Source organism: Gymnoscopelus braueri, assembly GCF_963280865.1.
Source record: "Gymnoscopelus braueri genome assembly, chromosome: 18".
Classification (NCBI taxonomy): domain Eukaryota; kingdom Metazoa; phylum Chordata; class Actinopteri; order Myctophiformes; family Myctophidae; genus Gymnoscopelus; species Gymnoscopelus braueri.
In genome coordinates this window covers 3,032,488-3,053,375 of record NC_137618.1, presented here as the reverse complement: position 1 = coordinate 3,053,375, position 20,888 = coordinate 3,032,488, and the positions used below count along the sequence as shown (strand labels likewise).

Below are 20,888 nucleotides of genomic sequence, written 5' to 3'. Positions count from 1 at the left end.
TTATTTGTTACGTTACTGTTGGGCTGGGACGTTTTTCAGCAGTGGCGTAATATACATAGGGTTGCTGGGTTAAAACGCGACCCCCCCCCCCCCCCCATTGACAAAAGTGTGGGCCGGTTCGGAAAATCCCAGAGCTGAATTTTGGTCCCACACGCCCCTGTGCTTGTTTGCACTAATTCTCTTTAACATGTATGAACCTCTTTAGAGTCAACAGCACCAAGTCATCAATCTTGTATGCTGAGAATGTGACAGTGTCGTTGAGATCTGATAGCACATAGACAGATTGGCTTGACCATGTGGCTGACAGCTCATAGGAACGGAGATGCTCTGAATACCAGGTCTCAAAATCATAACAGAGAAAGGCTACATTTTGATTTACAAGGTAGTACTGTGCAATTTTGCTGAAATTTGATAGTCCCCCACTATGTCCAACAGACACAAACATTTCACTGGTGTAGTCTGTGCCATGAATGGTCACCTTTGATGTGCTGTAGACTGTGTCACTGGCTGTGTGTTGTCTAATATGTGCCTGGGCTACCTCTGGAAGAGTTGAAACCAATACACAGTCTACTCTAGATGTTTGGACTTCAGGGCTGAAAAAGGATGGTGAACTAAGGTGATATGCAATCATGTTTTGGTGTCTGGTTGCCAACGTCTTCAAAACATTTTTAAAGTTCATAGTGTCATGAACCACCTTCTTAAAAAAACGGTGTTTCCCTTCGAACCTCAAAGTCCAAACATGCACCAGGGGACCAAAGCACCTAACTAGGGCGGGATAGTGCTCCACAAAGTGATGTTTATATTTATTTAATACCTCTTGCAGTGTCTGTCTGTGATCACTAATTAAGCCCTGAAAATACGCTAAGGAGTCATTGGTAAATGATTGGCACAATGCCAATTCCACCACCACTTTTAGATCCATCAAAACTGACCAGGCACCATCCCTTTCTGGTACTCTATTGCCAACAAATAATGGAAGCAGTCTGAGCATTGTGGCATTTTCATGCCCATTGCCTCCTACTGTGCCTCGTTTCGTGAATGTTTTGGGAATTGGCTGAGGTCTGTCTACTTTATCAGTGTGCTGATATGGGAATGAGCTGATCTTTTCATTCAAATACTTTAGCGTAAAGTACTTCAGCCGGATCATCTCTTTAATGCAAAGAGCAAGCTCAAAAGGGACAACACCTTCCAAAAGATCATGGATAATATCTGGAGGAAAACCTGTTATAGGATGAAAGTATCGAAGTGATTTGCGCAAGGCACAGTCACCATTAACACCATACTGGCTGGTGATAATGTCACTTTCTGCAACATTTTGGACATGGAGGTCATGGGTTTGCAATTTCAAGGTCATCTACATAAAACTGAAGTGACAAGTTTAGATCTTCTTTTGAGAGCAACTCATTATCTTTGAAATAAGAGCCATCACGGAATGATACAAATTGACTACGCTCAGTGTTTGGTTCTCTGATCTTGCTGAGAATATCAGTGTTTTTAAACAACTCCTGAATCATTTGAAGGATTGGAACATACATAACAGTATGGCCAGGTTCCCCCAGCTGATATTCTACTGGCTTCACTAATGGATAGTTGCGCTCAATAAATGTTTTTCTTCGCTTGGAAGACGACAACTCTGCACCTTTAGATGTGGCACTAAAGAGAACGTTCGAGTCCATGACTGCGCTGACAACTTCATCCAGGGTACAATCAGTAACATTGTGACCATGTCGCTGCAAAACCTCACTAACAGCCTCCCTTGACCAATGGCTTGGATAAAGAGAACATTTCATTCAAGTGCTCGACTATTTCTTGGGTAGCCGTGTTTGAGACATGAAGGATAATCTGCATCTTTAGAAACAAAGAAGCTACATTATGTTTGAGCTGATCTTTCAGTAAGGCAGTATCACACTGAGCATCCTCTTTCTCCGTAATCTGGTGACCTGGAAATTGTTCACTAGTGACCACTTCACTAGTGACCACCTCACTAGTGACCTCTGAACTAGTGCCTGGTTGACTCTGTACATCTTCATGCCTGATCGTGTAACTGCAATAGTCTGACCCAAGACTTGGTTGGTGTTCTCTACTTTTATGAGAATTGAAGGTACTTGCTACATTGGTACTGTATGTACATTCTTTGTATGGGCACACCACTGTCTCGTGATTTTTTAAATGCCTTCTCAAATGATAGAGAGCCCCAGATTCTGAAAAAGGCTGCTCAAAAGTGCACAGAGGGCACTTGAATGAGACATGCTCTTGACTCTGACCTGTACTGCTGCTAATTTCAGCAGTGTGGTTCCTTGATAAATGTGTTCCCAGTGCACCAAGTGACTTAAATGTGCACATGCAATCGCCATTAAGGCATGGCAGTGGACTGACTGATGAAAACTGACTGTGCAGCAGCCTATAATGCGTGAATAAGTGTGCTCGGCCAGTGAAAGACACTGAACACAACTTACACGGCCAAGTCATTTGGGCACCGTCAGTGACCTGTAAAAAGAAGATCCGTTTTAATGCTTATCAAGGGGGACGGGCTGCCTCCACATGGACAATATATACGAAAAAGTTAAACAAAATATATGGCTTAACCTCTCTATAGACAAATCCACAGACGCGCTGCCTGTATTGCTGCGGTGTCGCGGTGCGGAGCGTTGACACCGCAGCTATGGCTGCCTCTGTGGATTCGTCAATATATAGCTGCTATGGTAGAATTTTGGGTTGTGTAGTACCTTGGCATGATGTAACTTTACTTGAGTCTGGGAATGTCTGTAATTAATATTAAGTCTTTATATAATCCTAACCTTCCAGACATGAGTCATATCTCTGCGGACACAAATAGTTATTTCCAAGAAGCATTGTTAAAAAAAGAGAAATAATGTACCAAACATCTGAACTTTTTGTTCCATGTTTGCTTGTTTAGTTTTTTTCTGCAGTCCTGAGTGAATACTGAGTCCCAGTGAATTACAGACCAGAATCAGCCCAACACATAAAATAAATGACATAAATAGGCCTCCTGATGACGCTATAAAAGGCAGATGTGAAAAATGCAGGGAAAAGTATTGTTTTACACCTTTAGGGAGTGAGCATACAAAGTTTTACACAGATCGGTGCTGTTATAGGTAAAAACACGAATTGGCCTGTTATAGCGCCACCATGAGGCTGATTTGAAAAAAGTTCAAGTGCCATTTCTTCCTCGACATAGTGGGAATGTGTGTGCAAAATTTCACGGAAAGTGCATGCTGTGTTCATGATTTGAGGCCTTTTGTTCAAAACGTAGCACTCCTCCCAACTTTGGAAGCCATTTTAGGCAATCAGGATGGAATACGAAAAATCTGAAAGACCGGTTTTGTTTAATGACGATAGAGATATTGAATACCTATTTGCGTGATGTTTGCACAAAATGAGTGCCGTCAACAAATGTGTTTTGCAAAAAGAGGTCTCCTTGTGGCGCTATAACAGGCCCATGTGGAAGATTTGGGGCAGAGGTTCTGAATTGCTCAGTATCGCTGCAATCAAGCCAGCCGTGTGAGATACACACACGGACTGACGGACAGCGTGCAAAACATACTCTCGCCATGCCTTTCGGCCTGGCGGAGACAAAAAGTTGAGATGTTTGGTAGATTATTTCTCTTTATTAACAATGCTTCTTGGAAATACATTTTAAACCATTGGAAAGCCTGTTTGACTTTTAAATTATGCCGCATTTATATGGAACATACATTTGTGGGGTGAACAGCACTATAACAATATGCAGAACTGGATTTTATATTCAGAATCTACTTCATCTGTAATTGTTTATGTGCTAAGAGAGACTTTGAGCAAGTCTTGAAGCTATCTCACTGATATTTGGAGTTACATCATGGCAAGGTGTGCGTATATGTACGTATGAAGGAAATACTCACATTTAACTTGTGGTGACAGGTCAGGAAACTGTCAGGTTTTAACTTGTGGTGACAGTAGGCATGTAACGATTCACTCAACTCACGATACGATTCGAATCACGATTCGAGGTTCACGATACGATTTTTCACGATTTTTAAGCACATTTATTTTCGAGACAAATTACTGAAAAACCTTGATTATTTCCCTTACAAAAATCAAGACATCAATTGCTATTTTTTAACAACTGTATTTTCTCTTGTCCTCTTTTCAATATATGAAATTAAGCCTTTTTTATTATTCATGAGGTACATGCATTAACTGTAAGGTACACATTAAGACATATACTTTTTTATCTGTAAAATAATAACTTTAAATATATAAGTATTATGAAATAAATGAATTTTAAAACATATGTCCCAGATGAAATAAATTATAAAGAAAACCTTCAAATAAACAAATTAAGGCTTAGCCTTTGTTCCAAGCTTGGGATTTACAAGTAATTTTTTATCTATGCTATATTCTCAGCATTCTGTACACATTTATGTAATAAGGGAAACTGTTTTAAACTGCTCCAAATGAGATTAGATTAAAAATTAATTGATTAATATCAATGTAATTCGCTATATATCTGACAGACAGTGTTGAAAGGAGTTTGACGTTGTCAGCAGTCTGATACAATTGTTAAATTATTATTATTCATATAGATTATTATTCATTGTACTCTGCAGCGGCAGCCGCACCGAGGCGCTCCAGAATTAGCCGTTTTCATTAGAAGCCTATCAGTTGTATGTTTCCTACAGAGTTTAAATCAGACAGGCTAACAACAGCTAACAATATTGTCAGATGGGGGAGGGGGTAAACGGTATAGTTTGGGCTTTTCATCAATCAAATAAACATGTTTACATGCGACGCACATTTCCCTCTTTATGCAGTGCGATCGCCTAGTTGTTTAGATTTCATAGCCTGAGAGGACGTGAACCCCACTCTCCGTTCATAGCCTGCCGTTGAGTGAGTGAAGAAGAGACCGACGGAGGCAGCTATGGTGGCCCTGAGGGGACAAAATAGTAGGCGGATAACAAGGAATGGAGTCTGACTCGATTGCGCCCTCTGCTGGTTGCATCGCGATGTCATATTTTATTGCATCGATTTAAATCGTCACCACTTTGAATCGATTTAAATCGATATACGATAAATCGTTACATGCCTAGGTGACAGGTCAGGAAACTGTCAGGTTTTAACTTGTGGTGACAGGTCAGGAAACCAGGTCAGGAAACCAGCACGTACACACAGCTGGAAAGACAAATTCATTTAATATACTTGCAAAATACTCAACTTTGGTTAAAAGTTCATCAATGACAATAAGTCTGCATCGTGTTCTACAGATCAGTAAATACTATCAGTAATACTACACTATTTATTTACACTATTATTTAGTTACTCCACTGCGCCCTCTACAGATCTGGTCAATGGAATTTTTCTATTGACAAGATATGTAGGGGGCGCAGCGGAGTAGCTAAAACATGTTTTCCTTCCGGTGGATTATTTTACATTTTGGGCAAAAAGTTTATTTTAGACGTGAGGTGGGGGGCGGAGAGTGTTCCCACTTAGTAAAGTTGGCTTTCAACTCCATAAAACCTTCTTTGTTTTGGTGAGTAACGAAAGCGTATTCTTTATTTGTTACTAAAGACGAGAGGCTGAGCACTGCAGCCTGTCGTCAGTGTTGCCAGAGTATATGAGAGAAATAAGCAACCAGGTCTAGGAAAACAAGCCCAAAAGAAGCGACTACAGGCTACATGAGCACTATAAATCTGTTTATCTATTTTTATCAAATAAGAAACTACACTTTAGAAACAATCCCAAAATACAATATTTACGAGCAACTTTAAAGAAAAAGAAGCCCATAGTCACTTATAATAAGCAGACATGGCAACACTGTCTGTGGCGCCGGCATAGAAAGTATTAATAGTATAAATCATTCATTCATTCATTTGAAACATGATATTAACAACATTTCCACACATAATATGTACTATTTCCACCCGAAAAAAGAAACTATCCGTGTCTTAATTCAGAAAGTACGCCTAAAGAAGTGATTACACACAAACTTATGTGCGCGTTCACACACCCACCCCCACACACCGCGTATTAGGCTAAAATGCTAATTTTATTAGCCTTCTCTTAAACTCGACATGGACAACTTTCAAATCTAAAACAAATATTCAAACTACTACCGATTTCATGTTTAATATAACGCACTTCATGTGTAATACCACACACACACACACACACACACACACACACACACACACACACACACACACACGCACGCACGCACACACACATACACATACAAGTTTACGCGGGCGAATCAACTCAACAGAAACTAACGTAATATCAACAAATTATAAAAACAACTATTGTTTTAATGTTTAATATACTTACAGTTGACGTGGTGAGACGTTATATTCTTGAATAAAATGTTTTTTCGATGGAAGCGTGTAGAAAATCAGCGTTTGAGCGCAGTGCGAGGAAGGTCCGCCATTACAGAAAAACTTTTCTGAGAGTTAGTGCCCGCCCACTTAGCCTTTACGTCCTGACGTAGGCTGACGTCAGACGCACTCATGTTGGACGTGAGGAGATTTAAGTTAATGCCAATAAAAGGTTCTGAGTTCTGCTTAATTAATCCACAAAAATAGTTCAGATTAATAGAAAAATATAATTTTATATTACTCAAAAGAAACAAAATGCTCAAGGTACTCGATATGTTTAAGTTAGAAGGACCTTTTAACATTTTTCAAGTTATCAATACATAAACCAAATATTGTTTTATAGCATTGGGGTTTACAGTGTGGACTTTCAGTGATGGACAGACAAACAATTATCCAAATATGTATCCATTTCCTGCATGTCTTCATATTACTGTATGTGGAAAATACTTATATTACATCTGGAGGAAGAGATACAATGTTCTTGGTGGTTTATGATGGAGATAGAGTGTTTGTGTTGTTTTGTTTGGTTTGGCTGTGATGTTACTGGACAGGATGTGAATGTGACAAACTCAAAAAGAGAAAAAATAATGGGAAAAATATCAATTAGACAGAATATTATGTTTAAAAACAGATCATTCTGAATGTCCATTTCAGTGACGTTGTTGAGCCACATCAGTAATGAAATGATTGTGATTTATTTATAAAGCTACACAAATGACCTGAATTCATATCCATGTGTCTATGCCTTGTTCAAGGTAGTCTGTAAGGTATAATAATTCTGTACCAATACGTAGTTTTACAGCCTGTTTACTTTAAAGTATAACTTTGAATAGATCAGACCAGCCACACTTCACCACCAAAGCCATGCCCCTTCTCAGGGAATGATCTCCATTGTAAGCCTATGATATTAGACAAACATTAGCTTATATAGTTTAAAAACACTGTCCAATATCTTTTTGATTATATTTCCGACAAGTTGGAAATATTCTGAGCATTTCCACACTATTTGTTTCAATACTTTGTTTGAGCGCTTATGGGTAACTACTGTATCTGCTCCGACCTGCTGCCGTCCCATGAGATTACTTCCACATTCAGCACATCAAATGTATTTGTTGATAGACATGCACACTGTGATAGATAGATAGACAGATAGATAGATAAATAGATAGATAGATAGATAGATAGATAGATAGATAGATAGATAGATAGATATCATGAATCAGTCATTATCAACACTCTTCCATAAATACATCAGATGGAAGAGACATTTTAACTAGATGTGCAAAATGCAGTAAGTAAGTAATCTGACGTGATGTCACCAGGTCAGAGCAGCTACGTTGTAGTTACACAAAGCTCTCGTTCTTAAACAAAATACTTACATTATATATATACATATATTTTTTAAATGATTGGATACAGTTTGAATTAAATGAGCTATCTAGGTCTAATTGTCTTACAGTGGAGATCATGTCCCCCAACAAGGGACACGGCGCTGACGCATTTGGCGGTCTGATATATTATTCATGTGAAACTAGTTATTTTGTCTTTTAACTTTCTGAGAGTTTGTTTTGTTGAATGTTGTTGTTTTTTGGTTTAGTTTTTCTTCACTAAGAGTTTCTTCACTTAACTGTGACATGGTGTTATTGTGCAGGTTCTGTGCTGTCATTTGTAAAGCCCAGAATGGAGGACCAGTCACCTTCAGCATCAGTGGCAGCTCCACAGACCCAGGTACAGTACATCTGTTTACTGTTGTCTTCTTTATTCACAGCTTTGCTTTATTTTTTATTAATGAACAGTAATGTAATGTAAATACACCAGACTTAGCAATTATGCTCATTTTCATCCGCAGTCCCCACAAAAACACATCAAAATAAGCAACAATAGAGTACATTAAATTTCAAAAGGAAAACGGAACAGAGATACACATGAATCATTACACCTGTAAAATACAAGTGTGTGAAACAATAATCAATGTGGGATAAAAAATATACATCACACAGCTGTAACATAATCTCAGAATTAGCTGCATTTGAGTGCAAATGTTTCCACGTGTTATACGATCATGTTCAATTCATTAAATATGGTCAATGGTCAACCTATAGTCAGCCTATGGTCAATTTCAAAATATGCAATATTAATTAACTGCTATGTCTCCAGTCTCCATGAGTTGTCATTCATATTCTACTGAAATATTTGTTAATAGTTTGGCATATTTATTATCATTTTGACGTCTGAAACCGGTTGATTGATATGTTTACAATTTACTGTTTACCCTGAAGTATAAATTAAGCTTAAGGCCTAATGCCCAATGAAATATTACATTGCATATACCACCCCATTGCATATGTTGATGCAATGAGGTGGTTATTGCTAAGTACAAGACGTAATGTTGAACAATAGCACTCAGGCATGATATGATTAAAATAACATGACTGTGTACAACAGGGTGCTGGTGACGGCTTGACTTCAGAAAAGATGGATGCAGAAAAAGGTGAGCTTTTTCTGGTGCTACCTTCTGTTTACCAGGATGTACATACTCAATATCATATTCCCAAACTATGAATCTACCAGTTATTCCACCACTATTCTTGTGGGGGTGTACAGATGCAGAGAGCTTTATTTTGCATTCACATAATGAACATTTTCTGTGATACATTTATCTCAACCACTCTCTTTTTCTCTTGCAAACAGCACATTTTGTGATCCAGCAGAGGGCACAGTTGATTCAAAATGTCACCACAGTCATGCCTATAGTAGACAGTCTAGGAACCATGGTCCATCCTGAGCTCTATGCCAAGATTAAAGCCAAGGAGACAAGCATGGACCAAATGAGAGAACTGTACATGGCGATCGATAAAGGGGGAACAGCCATCCAAGCAGCATTTTACAATGCCCTTAAACAACACCAACCAGACCTGTCGGAGAGGCCAGGTAGGACCTTATGTACTGCTAAATTAATATTATTAGTAGTATTTGTTATACCAACGTCCCCAAAGCAATAACATATTATGAGAAATTAAGCTCCTCAATTGCATCACACAATTTATTACAGCTTAGCAACAACCATAGAACCAACATTACAAAGACCTCTCAATGAGGACCACATTTACCATAATATGCACTCACTGATGTCCTCTGTTCTTTGGTCATTTTAGAAAGTCTTGCTGCTGCCTGTAAACAACAATTGAAGTCTAATCTGACACAGAAGTTTCAATGTCTGTTTGAGTGGATCACAAGTGAAGGAAAGAAAACACAACTGAATCAGATCTTCACAGAGGTTTACATCACACAGGGAGGGAGTGGAGAGGTCAACAATGAACATGAAGTCAGACAGATTGAAAAATTGTCTAGGAAACCACCCACAAAAGAAACACAAATCAAATTCAAAGACATTTTTCAACCTTTATCTGGAGAAAATGACCCAATCAGAAAAGTGATGACGAAGGGAGTGGCTGGCATCGGGAAAACCGTCCTAACTCAGAAGTACTCTCAGGACTGGGCAGAAGGCACATCCAACCAGGAAATCGACTTCCTGTTTCCATTCACTTTCCGAATGCTGAATTTGGAGAAGGAGACGACTTACAGCTTGGTGGGACTTCTTACTACATTTTTTGGTGAAATCAAGGAATCCGTAATCTGCAGCTTCGACAAGTACAACGTTGTGTTCATCTTTGATGGCCTTGATGAGTGTCGGATTGCCCTAGACTTCCGCAACACTAAGATCTGCACTGATGTCACAAAGAAAACCTCAGTGGGTGGACTGTTGACAAACCTCATCAATGGAAACCTGCTTCCTACTGCTTGCATCTGGCTAACCACACGACCTGCAGCAGCCGGTCTGATCCCTTCTAATTATTTCGACAGGGTGACAGAGGTGAGAGGGTTCACTGACCCCCAGAAGGAGGAGTTCTTCAAGAAGAGATTCAGTGGTGATGAGAACCAGGCCAGAATCATCTCACACATCCAGTCATCACGAAGCCTCCACATCATGTGTCACGTCCCAGTCTTCTGTTGGATCACTGCTAACGTTATGGAGGACATGTCGAGAACAGAGGAGAAAGGCCCGATGCCAAATACCCAGACTGAGGTGTACCTCCACTTCATTGACCTTCATTCCAAACACAAGGAGGACAAGTATCAAGTCGGAACTCATGGAAAGTTTGATTCAAATCCAGAACAGGCCATTCTGTCTCTGGGAAAACTGGCTTTTAAACAGCTGAAGAAAGGCAACGTGATCTTCTATGAAGAAGACCTGGCAGAGTGTGGCATAGCCCAAAATGCTGCACAGTACGCAGGAGTGTTCACACAGATCTTTGCAAAGGACCGTGGGATGCACGAGGACACAGTGTTCTGCTTTGTCCATCTGAGTGTTCAAGAGTTTCTGGCTGCTCTCCATGTCTATAGCAGATGTGTCAACAATGGTGTCAACCTACTGTCAACCTTCAAATTGATGAAGTTTAGAAAGTTGAATCATCTCTACCAGAGTGCTGTACACATGGCCTTAGAGAGTCCAAATGGACACTGGGACTTGTTCCTTCGTTTCCTGCTGGGCCTCTCAGTGGAGACCAATCAGCCTCGCTTAAAAAGACTGTTGAAGCAGACAGGAAGTCGGTCACAGACCAATGAGGAAACAGTCAAGTACATCAAGAAGATGATCAGGAAGAATCCTTCTGCAGAGAGAAGCATCAATCTGTTCCACTGTCTGAATGAGCTGAATGATCATTCTTTAGAGGAAGAGATCCAGCAATACCTGAGATCCGGAAGTATTTCCAAAGCCAAACTCTCTCCTGCTCAGTGGTCAGCTCTGGTCTTCATTTTGCTGTCATCAGACAAGGAGCTGGAGGTGTTTGACTTGAAGAAATACCAAGCTTCAGAGGAGGCTCTTCTGATGCTGCTGCCAGTGGTCAAAGCCTCAAATAGAGCTCTGTGGGTGAACTGATAACTTGATACATTTAACAGAAAAGGTCATCTTTATATTACATGATATTAAATATATGATTTTATAACTTTTTTCTCTTCAGCCTGAATGGCTGTAACCTATCAGAGAAATGCTGTGAGGCGTTATCATCTGCTATCAGTTCCAAGTCCTCCATCCTGAGGGAATTGGACCTCAGTAACAACGATCTACAGGATGTGGGAGTCAAAGAGCTCTCTGGTGGACTGGGGAGTCCAGACTGTAAACTGGAGACCGTCAGGTCAGTATTCCTTAACCTTTTCAACCAATTTCAGCTGGTCCACGTGCATATATGTGACTGCTACTGGTCAAACCTGCCTCATGTCGCCAGTTGACAATCAGTAGAAAATAGTACATTTAGATCGATTTTTGTTGTTGTTGTGTTTTTCTGTTTTTTTTTTTTTCTCATATTAACACAGTTCGAATGTCGAAGAAGGTTTGTATTGCAAAATATAGTCTTTTTAGAAGTTTTAGAATCATTAAATGGTTACATTTGTATTGCAAAGTAGGCTGCTTTTGTGCGAGTTTGTGTGTGTGTTTGGGGGTGGAGAGACACTTGGCCGAGATTTTGCATAGTGGTTTCGATTGGTCATAGCTATCTTCACGAGCCAGTGTTGCCAGGTATTTTTATTATAATTTAGCCCCCAAGATTGTATTTGAAAATAGCAGATCTACAAGCTCACAGTGCGTCGCTGGCGATACGACACGTTTTGAGCTTGTAGATCTGCTATTTTCAAATAGCAGATGTATACAGTAGGTTTAAAGTGCTCATGTGGCCCATAGTCGCTTCTTTTGGGCTTGTTTTCCTAGACCTGGTTGCGTATTTCTCTCATAGAATCTGGCAACACTGGTCTCTGAAGCTATGCCGTTGTTGCTAAACTTTCGGCGCATAGCGAAAGTTGCTCTGATCTGCTCAGCAGAAAGGATTATTCATTAATTTTCCTCTGTGTGTTTGATGACCCCCCCCCCCCCCCCCTCATTTTGAGCTATACCAACCTTTCAGCTAAACAGGCCGCTCGACGTTCGTTTGTATGGAAGTATTCCACTGAAGATGTGGACAAAACAACGTGTAGCTAGGCTAGATAGCATAGCCTTGTTAGCTCGTTGTGGCGAGTGTCTTGCCTGAACTGCAACCTGGTGTTTGGACTTTCTTCATTTACAGCCCGTACATCTACATAAATGTTCAGATTTCAAATATAAAGTGTTTAACCCATGGCCACGGATGTTACAATTTTGTACGGGCCCACATAAGTACCCGTATCTTCCCTATTGTTCAATAAAAAGCATTTTAATACGATCGGTGGCCATTTTATCCATTTGCTTTCAACTACGCGACCGCATCGGTTGGGAGGTGTATTGCACTCTGATCCATTATAACTCTCGGCCGCCGATTGGATTAAAATGCTTTTTATTGAACAATGCTGAAGATACGGGTACTTATACCCACCCGAAGTGAATTGTAACATCTGTGGCCATGGGGTAAGCACTTTATATTTAAAATCTGAACGTTTATGTAGATGTACGGGCTGTAAATGGAGAAAGTGCAAACACCAGGTTGAAGTTTCACAGGGCTAGATATTGCTACCTAGCGGGTGCCTGAGTCAGTGTTGCTCGTCGCTTGTTTCTCTCACTCATAGTGAAAGCCCTAGACCACACTGGTCTTTAGGCTATTCTGTTTTCTAAGCATTTAACCCTATATACAGTACATCTTATACAAAAAAATATATACATTTTATAAATAGATTTACTTACATCGGCTATTTGAAAATTGCCGATCTACAAGCATGCATTGTGAGCTTGTAGATCTGCTATTTTCAAATAAATATTTTATTAAATCTATCTGATAATTATTTAATATGCCTATTTTTTACAACACAGATCCTGTATGGGGGTTCCTGGCACTAAATATTGTATAGAGTGGACAGCTGACTGAAAGGTGTCAATGGGGGAGTGATTAGAGGAGTGGCTAGGTTGAATAAATTACCCATTGTTCACGCCCATTACCTGGAGCTGAGAGGTGCTAGAAGTGACAATTCTTTAGAAGGGATTATCTCAGTTTGGACTATTATAGATAACAAGATTCAAATGAGCATCTTCTTCAATTTTGTTCCAATTTCAATGAATGATACATCATATGAAAGCTTATATTCTGTACTTTAGTAGTCTATTAAAAAACAAAAAAATGAAAAATGCCACCTTGCGGCATAAACCATTGTACCCAGTCACATATAAGCAACAATGCAAATGAAATAATATGCAGCTAAAGTAGAAAAAATAAAATGTTCACTACGTTGCACCCTTTATTCATTGAATTTGGCCTTCAATAGATCTGTATTAAAAAGTCCTATTTTGTTGATTTACTATACTTCATTTTCTCTGTGTAAACATCCCTTAAAACCTGTAGAACTCTTTACAGGAGTAGTTCACCCCAAAAATTACTTATTTTCTATGAATTGCACACCCCATGAAGCCTTGAATTCATATATTTGTTTTGGTTTTGTCGCATTCCTAAGCCAATAATTTGATTACCGGCGGAAAGATGCTAATGTATCCGGTAGGAGACTCAAAGTAGACTCTTTGTGTCTCCTACCGGATATACACTGGTCATGAAATTATTGGCTCAGGAATGCAACTAAAACTATAAAGATAATCCATGAATTCCCAAGGCTTCATGGAGTGTGTAATTGATAGAATATAAGTATTTTTTTGGGTGAACTCATTAAAACCAGGAAAGCATCTGTGTCATTATATACTTTGGCTATTCAAAAAAATGGCAGATATACAGTACAAGCTCATAGTGCGTCACTTTGTGCCGCACTATGAGCTTGCAAATCCATTTAACTCAGAAAACTCAAGATGAAATCAAATTAAGATAAAAGTGTTAATCCAAAACCAAACCAAAGTAAAGAGTTTTGATTAATTACCAAAAATGTTTTGTCCTAATAAAATCAAAGCAAAATGTTAATCTGCTTATCAGTTAAAGTGTAGGTTGAAAAATAAATTCCTGAATGAGCAGCTGCATCCCCTCTTTCTACCTCATACTTAAATGCACTCCTCCCCATGAGGTCCTTCTTTAGTCCAGGCATTTCGTTATTTTATGATTTGATGGCTGTCATGATTATCTTAACCCCACAGTTTGGTCAACAGCCATTAGACAGTGATGTAGAGATAACTTTATTCTTGAGACGACTTGGCCACTTTACTTTTATATGGATCAAGCCCCATCAAACAAACTGAGTCTCAGCCCTCAGATTCACATAGCAAAGGTTATTTTGTTATGAAAAAGCGGCAACATTGTATTGACATAACGTGTGTGTGTGTGTGTGTGTGTGTGTGTGTGTGTGTGTGTGTGTGTGTGTGTGTGTGTGTGTGTGTGTGTGTGTGTGTGTGTGTGTGTGTGTGTGCGTGTGTGTGTGTGTGTGTGTGCAGGTTGTCCAGCAGTATGATCTCAAAGGAAGGCTGTTCTTATCTGGTCTCGGCTCTGAGATCCAACTCCCATCTCAAAGTGTTGGTGTCATCAGACAAGGAGCTGGAGGTGTTTGACTTGAAGAAATACCAAGCTTCAGAGGAGGCTCTTCTGATGCTGCTGCCGGTGGTCAAAGCCTCAAAAAGAGCTCTGTAGGTGACCTGATAACTTGATACATTTAACATAAAAGGTCATCTTTATATTACATGATATTAAATATATGATTGTACTACTTTGTTCTCTTCAGCCTGAGTGGCTGTAACCTATCTGAGAAATGCTGTGAGGCGTTATCATCTGCTATCAGTTCGAAGTCCTCCATCCTGAGGGAATTGGACCTCAGCAACAACGATCTACAGGATGTGGGAGTCAAAGAGCTCTCTGGTGGACTGGGGAGTCCAGACTGTAAAGTGGAGACTGTCAGGTCAGTATTCCTTAACCTTTTCAACCAATTTCAGCTGGTTCACGTGCATATATATATATATATGCAACAATGCATATGAAATAATATCCAGCTAAAGTAGAAAATATAATATTTTCACTACGTTGCACCCTTTATTCATTGAATTTGGCCTTCAATAGATCTGTATTAAAGAGTCACATTTTGTTGATTTACTATACTTCAATTTCTCTGTGTAAACATCAGAGTTTGAGGAGAAAAAGTTAATCCCTTAAAACCTGTAGAACTCTTTAAAGGAGTAGTTGACCCAAAAAAAATCTTTTCTATGAATAGCACACCCCAAGAAGCCTTGAATTCATGGATTTGTTTTTGTTTTTGTCTCATTCCTAAGCCAATAATTTGATTACCGGCGGAAAGATGCTAATGTATCCGGTAGGAGACACAAAGTAGACTCTTTAGCCGCTTTTCCATCACAGCTTAAGCACGACACTGTCCAGTACAGTCCAGAACCGCACCGCACCGCTTCAAAATGTCTTGCGTTTTCCATTGCACAAAAGTCCCCACTCGCAAAATCCCCACCCTCCCCTCCCCTCCCGAAGGAAATCAACGCCCCTTTCTTTAACACACCAACTTAGCCTCAGTCTACAGGGTTAGCCTAAATGCTAGCGTGCTTCCTCAGAGCTAGTTTCGCTCTTAAGTTATTATTTGGCCATGTTCACCCTGACTTTAATCTTCGCTATTGTTGGGAAGACCTGTGTGGTGTCTAAACACGTTGCCATCACTTATATAAAAAACATTATTAGCGTGTATCGTCGCACATTCATTGTTGCCAGGTTTAGCAGAAAAAAATAAGCAATCAGGTCTATGAAAACAATCCCAAAAGAAGCGACTATCTACGGCTATTTTAAAATAGCAGATCTACAAACTTTTGGGGGTCCTTGACATGAAAATGTTTAAGAACCACTGGTTTCAACAACATATGGAAACAAGCCCCAAATAATCAACTACATTTTAGAAACAAGCAGTGGTGGAAAAAGTACTCAAATGTTTTACTTAAGTAAAAGTATCAATACTGCAATGTAGAAGCACTCTACAAGTGAAAGTCTGGAATTACTTGAGTAAAAGTACAAAAACTATTGGTATCAAAATACTTAAGGTACCAAAAGTAAGTACTAAAATGTTTGAAAATAGCAGATCTACAATGATGCGATGCGTTGTGAGCTTGTAGATCGGATATTTTCAAATAGCCTAGGTATAAAATAGGGCTTAAGTGGTTAATGTATGTTTTATAATGTAATCATTTATATCTGAAAAGTAACTAATACGTTTTCAGATAATTGTAGTGGAGTAAAAGTACTACCAATATTTACAAGCAACTTTACAGAAAAATAAGCCCAATGTTGCTTATAATAAGTGGACATGGCAACACTGCTACCGTAGTGTTTACATTTTACAGAGACCTGAGTGGACAGACACAGCTGTGAGCCGACCAATCAGTAGCAGCAGAGTTATACGTCACAGCTTTAGCCCCGCTTAGCCCAGCTCAGACCTACCCAAGACTGGGTACTTTTTAGGCACCAGTTTAGTACCACTTACACACCACTCTACACCACTCTACCCACTTCATTGTAGTGGAAACCGTCGCTGTGGTGGGCGGTGTGGGGTGGGGCTAGGTAAGTCCATGTATATGGAAAGCCGCCTTTAGTGTCTCCTACCAGAAATACAATTATTGGCTCAGGAATACGACTAAAATTATAAAATGAAGCCATGAATTCAAGGCTTCATGGGGTGTGTAATTGATAGAAAATAAGTAATCTTTTGGGTGAACTACTCCTTTAAACCTGCAGAACTCATTAAAACCAGGAAAGCATCTGTGTCATTATATACTTTGGCTATTCAAACAAATTGCAGTTATACAGTACAAGTTCATAGTGCGTCACTTTGTGCCGCACTATGAGCTTGCAAATCCATTTAACTCAGAAAACTCAAGATGAAATCAAATTAAGATAAAAGTGTTAATCCAAAACCAAACCAAAGTATAGCGTTTTGATTAATTACCAAAAATGTTTTGTCCTAATAAAATCAAAGCAAAATGTTAATCTGCTTATCAGTTAAAGTGTAGGTTGAAAAATAAATTCCTGAATGAGCAGCTGCTTCCCCTCTTTCTATCTCATACTTAAATGCACTCCTCCCCATGAGGTTATTCTTTAGTCCAGGCATTTCATTATTTTATGATTTGATGGCTGCCATGATGATCTTGACCCCACAGTTAATCGGCCTAGCAGTAGCAGCTTAAGTGGCCACATAGTAGGTAAAAAGGGATCCCAGCCAGCTACTACTTCACTTATTTTACCTATTTTATCTGCTCCCACATGCATAATCTAATCTGTCAGCAGATCTCACAAAATACTTGGATAGGAGCTTTTCTTGGGGGCAGGCCTTTGATCAGGATTTAAACTGTGCTTTACCCAATCAAAATGGAGTGGGTGTGACTGATACGTAAACCTCTGCCTTGTATGTTGTAAAAGGGAACGTATGTAAAACAGTCAAAGGGGATGCATTGGATATAATAGTTCACTTTATGGGCTAGTGTAATTCGGAGGTGAAACGTAGCTCCCAAAAGATGTTGAAACACAAAAAGGTTGGAGATAAACTTTGTATTCTTTATTCAGTTTGGTCAACAGTCATTAGATAGTGAAGTGAAGAGAACTTTATTTTTGAGACAACTTGGCCACTTGACTTTTATGTGGACCAAGCCCCCATCAAACAAACTGGGTCTCAGCCCTAAGATTCAAATAGCAAAGGTTATTTTGTTATGAAAAAGCGGCAACATTGTATTGACATAACCTGTGTGTGTGGTGTGTGTGTGTGTGTGTGTGTGTGTGTGTGTGTGTGTGTGTGTGTGTGTGTGTGTGTGTGTGTGTGTGTGTGTGTGTGTGTGTGTGTGTGTGTGTGTGTGTGTGTGTGTGTGTGTGTGTGTGTGTGTGTGTGTGTGTGTGTGTGTGTTTGTGCGTGGTGTGTGTGTGTGTGTGTGTGTGTGTGTGTATGTGTGTGTGTGTGTGTGTGTGTGTGTGTGTGTGTGTGTGCGTGCCTGCCTGCCTGCCTGCCTGCCTGCCTGCCTGCCTGCGTGTGTGCCTGCCTGCGTGCGTGCGTGTGTGTGTGTGTGTGTGTGTGTGTGTGTGTGTGTGTGTGTATGCGCGCGTGCGTGTGTGCAGGTTGTCCAGCAATATGATCTCAAAGGAAAGCTGTTCTTATCTGGTCTCGGCTCTGAGATCCAACTCCCATCTCAAAGTGTTGGTGTCATCAGACAAGGAGCTAGAAGTGTTTGACTTGAAGAAATACCAAGCATCAGAGGAGGCTCTTCTGATGCTGCTGCCAGTGGTCAAAGCCTCAAAAAGAGCTCTGTAGGTGAACTGATAACTTGATACATTTAACATAAAAGGTCATATTTATATTACATGATATTAAATATATGATTGTATAACTTTGTTCTCTTCAGCCTGAGTGGCTGTAACCTATCAGTGAAATGCTGTGAGGCGTTATCATCTGCTATCAGTTCCAAGTCCTCCATCCTGAGGGAATTGGACCTCAGCAACAACGATCTACAGGATGTGGGAGTCAAAGAGCTCTCTGGTGGACTGGGGAGTCCAGACTGTAAACTGGAGACCGTCAGGTCAGTATTCCTTAACCTTTTCAACCAATTTCAGCTGGTGCACGTGCACATATGTTAAATATATGATTATATAACTTTTTTCCTCTTCAGCCTGAGTGGCTGTAACCTATCAGAGAAATGCTGTGAGGCGTTATCATCTGCTATCAGTTCCAAGTCCTCCAGCCTGAGGGAATTGGACCTCAGCAACAACGATCTACAGGATTTGGGAGTCAAAGAGCTCTCTGGTGGACTGGGGAGTCCAGACTGTAAACTGGAGACCGTCAGGTCAGTATTCCTTAACCTTAACCAATTTCAGCTGGTGCACGTGCATATATGTTAAATATATGATTATATAACTTTTTTCCTCTTCAGCCTGAGTGGCTGTAACCTATCAGAGAAATGCTGTGAGGCGTTGTCATCTGCTATCAGTTCCAAGTCCTCCAGCCTGAGGGAATTGGACCTCAGCAACAACGATCTACAGGATTTGGGAGTGAAAGAGCTCTCTGGTGGACTGGGGAGTCCAGACTGTAAACTGGAGACCGTCAGGTCAGTATTCCTTAACCTTTTCAACCAATTTTAGCTGGTGCACGTGCATATATATAAGCAACAATGCAAATTAAATAATTTGCAGCTAAAGTAGAAAATATAAAATGTTCACTACGTTTCACCCTTTATTCATTGAATTTGGCCTTTTATAGATCTGTATTAAAGAGTCATATTTTGTTGATTTACTATACTTCATTTTCTCTGTGTAACATTCAGAGTTTGAGGAGAAAAAGTTAATCCCTTAAAACCTGTAGAACTCTTTAAAGGAGTAGTTTACCCAAAAAAGACTTTTCTATGAATAGCACACCCCAAGAAGCCTTGAATTCATGGATTTGTTTTCGTTTTTGTCTCATTCCTAAGCCAATAATTTGATTACCGGCGGAAAGATGCTAATGTATCCGGTAGGAGACACAAAGTAGACTCTGTGTGTCTCCTACCAGAAATACAATTATTGGCTCAGGAATACGACTAAAATTATAAAATGAAGCCATGAATTCAAGGCTTCATGGGGTGTGTAATTGATAGAAAATAAGTAATTTTTTGGGTGAACTACTCCTTTAAACCTGCAGAACTCATTAAAACCAGGAAAGCATCTGTGTCATTATATACTTTGGCTATTCAAACAAATTGCAGTTATACAGTATAAGTTCATAGTGCGTCACTTTGTGCCGCACTATGAGCTTGCAAATCCATTTAACTCAGAAAACTCAAGATGAAATCAAATTAAGATAAAAGTGTTAATCCAAAACCAAACCAAAGTATAGCGTTTTGATTAATTACCAAAAATGTTTTGTCCTAATAAAATCAAAGCAAAATGTTAATCTGCTTATCAGTTAAAGTGTAGGTTGAAAAATAAATTCCTGAATGAGCAGCTGCTTCCCCTCTTTCTATCTCATACTTAAATGCACTCCTCCCCATGAGGTTATTCTTTAGTCCAGGCATTTCATTATTTTATGATTTGATGGCTGCCATGATGATCTTAACCCCACAGTTAATCGGCCTAGCAGTAGCAGCTTAAGTGGCCACATAGTAGGTAAAAAGGGATCCCAGCCAGCTACTACTTCACTTATTTTACCTTTTTTATCTGCTCCCACATGCATAATCTAATCTGTCAGCAGATCTCACAAAATACTTGGATAGGAGCTTTTCTTGGGGGCAGGCCTTTGATCAGGATTTAAACTGTGCTTTACCCAATAAAAATGGAGTGGGTGTGACTGATACGTAAACCTCTGCCTTGTATGTTGTAAATGGGAACGTATGTAAAACAGTCAAAGGGGATGCATTGGATATAATAGTTCACTTTATGGGCTAGTGTAATTCGGAGGTGAAACGTAGCTCCCAAAAGATGTTGAAACACAAAAAGGTTGGAGAAAAACGTTGTATTCTTTACTCAGTTTGGTCAACAGTCATTAGACAGTGAAGTGAAGAGAACTTTATTTTTGAGACAACTTGGCCACTTGACTTTTATATGGACCAAGCCCCATCAAACAAACTGGGTCTCAGCC

At 39.7% G+C, this 20,888-nt stretch overlaps 2 protein-coding genes across 2 annotated transcripts in view; both read left to right on the top strand.

Annotated features, from left to right (window-relative positions):
• The window catches only part of LOC308073743 (limbic system-associated membrane protein-like), a 398,830-nt gene that overhangs the window by 329,751 nt on the left and 48,191 nt on the right, over positions 1–20,888 (top strand). The window lies entirely within an intron of this gene.
• The window catches only part of LOC308105755 (uncharacterized protein), a 64,457-nt gene that overhangs the window by 19,795 nt on the left and 23,774 nt on the right, over positions 1–20,888 (top strand). The window contains exons 2-7 of the mRNA XM_080456682.1: positions 8,020–8,096; positions 8,814–8,859; positions 9,060–9,299; positions 9,524–11,294; positions 18,949–19,122; positions 19,210–19,383. Coding sequence (XP_080312808.1) covers positions 8,049–8,096; positions 8,814–8,859; positions 9,060–9,299; positions 9,524–11,294; positions 18,949–19,122; positions 19,210–19,383 — 2,453 coding nt within the window. The 5' untranslated portion in view covers positions 8,020–8,048. The remainder of the gene's footprint in view (positions 1–8,019; positions 8,097–8,813; positions 8,860–9,059; positions 9,300–9,523; positions 11,295–18,948; positions 19,123–19,209; positions 19,384–20,888) is intronic.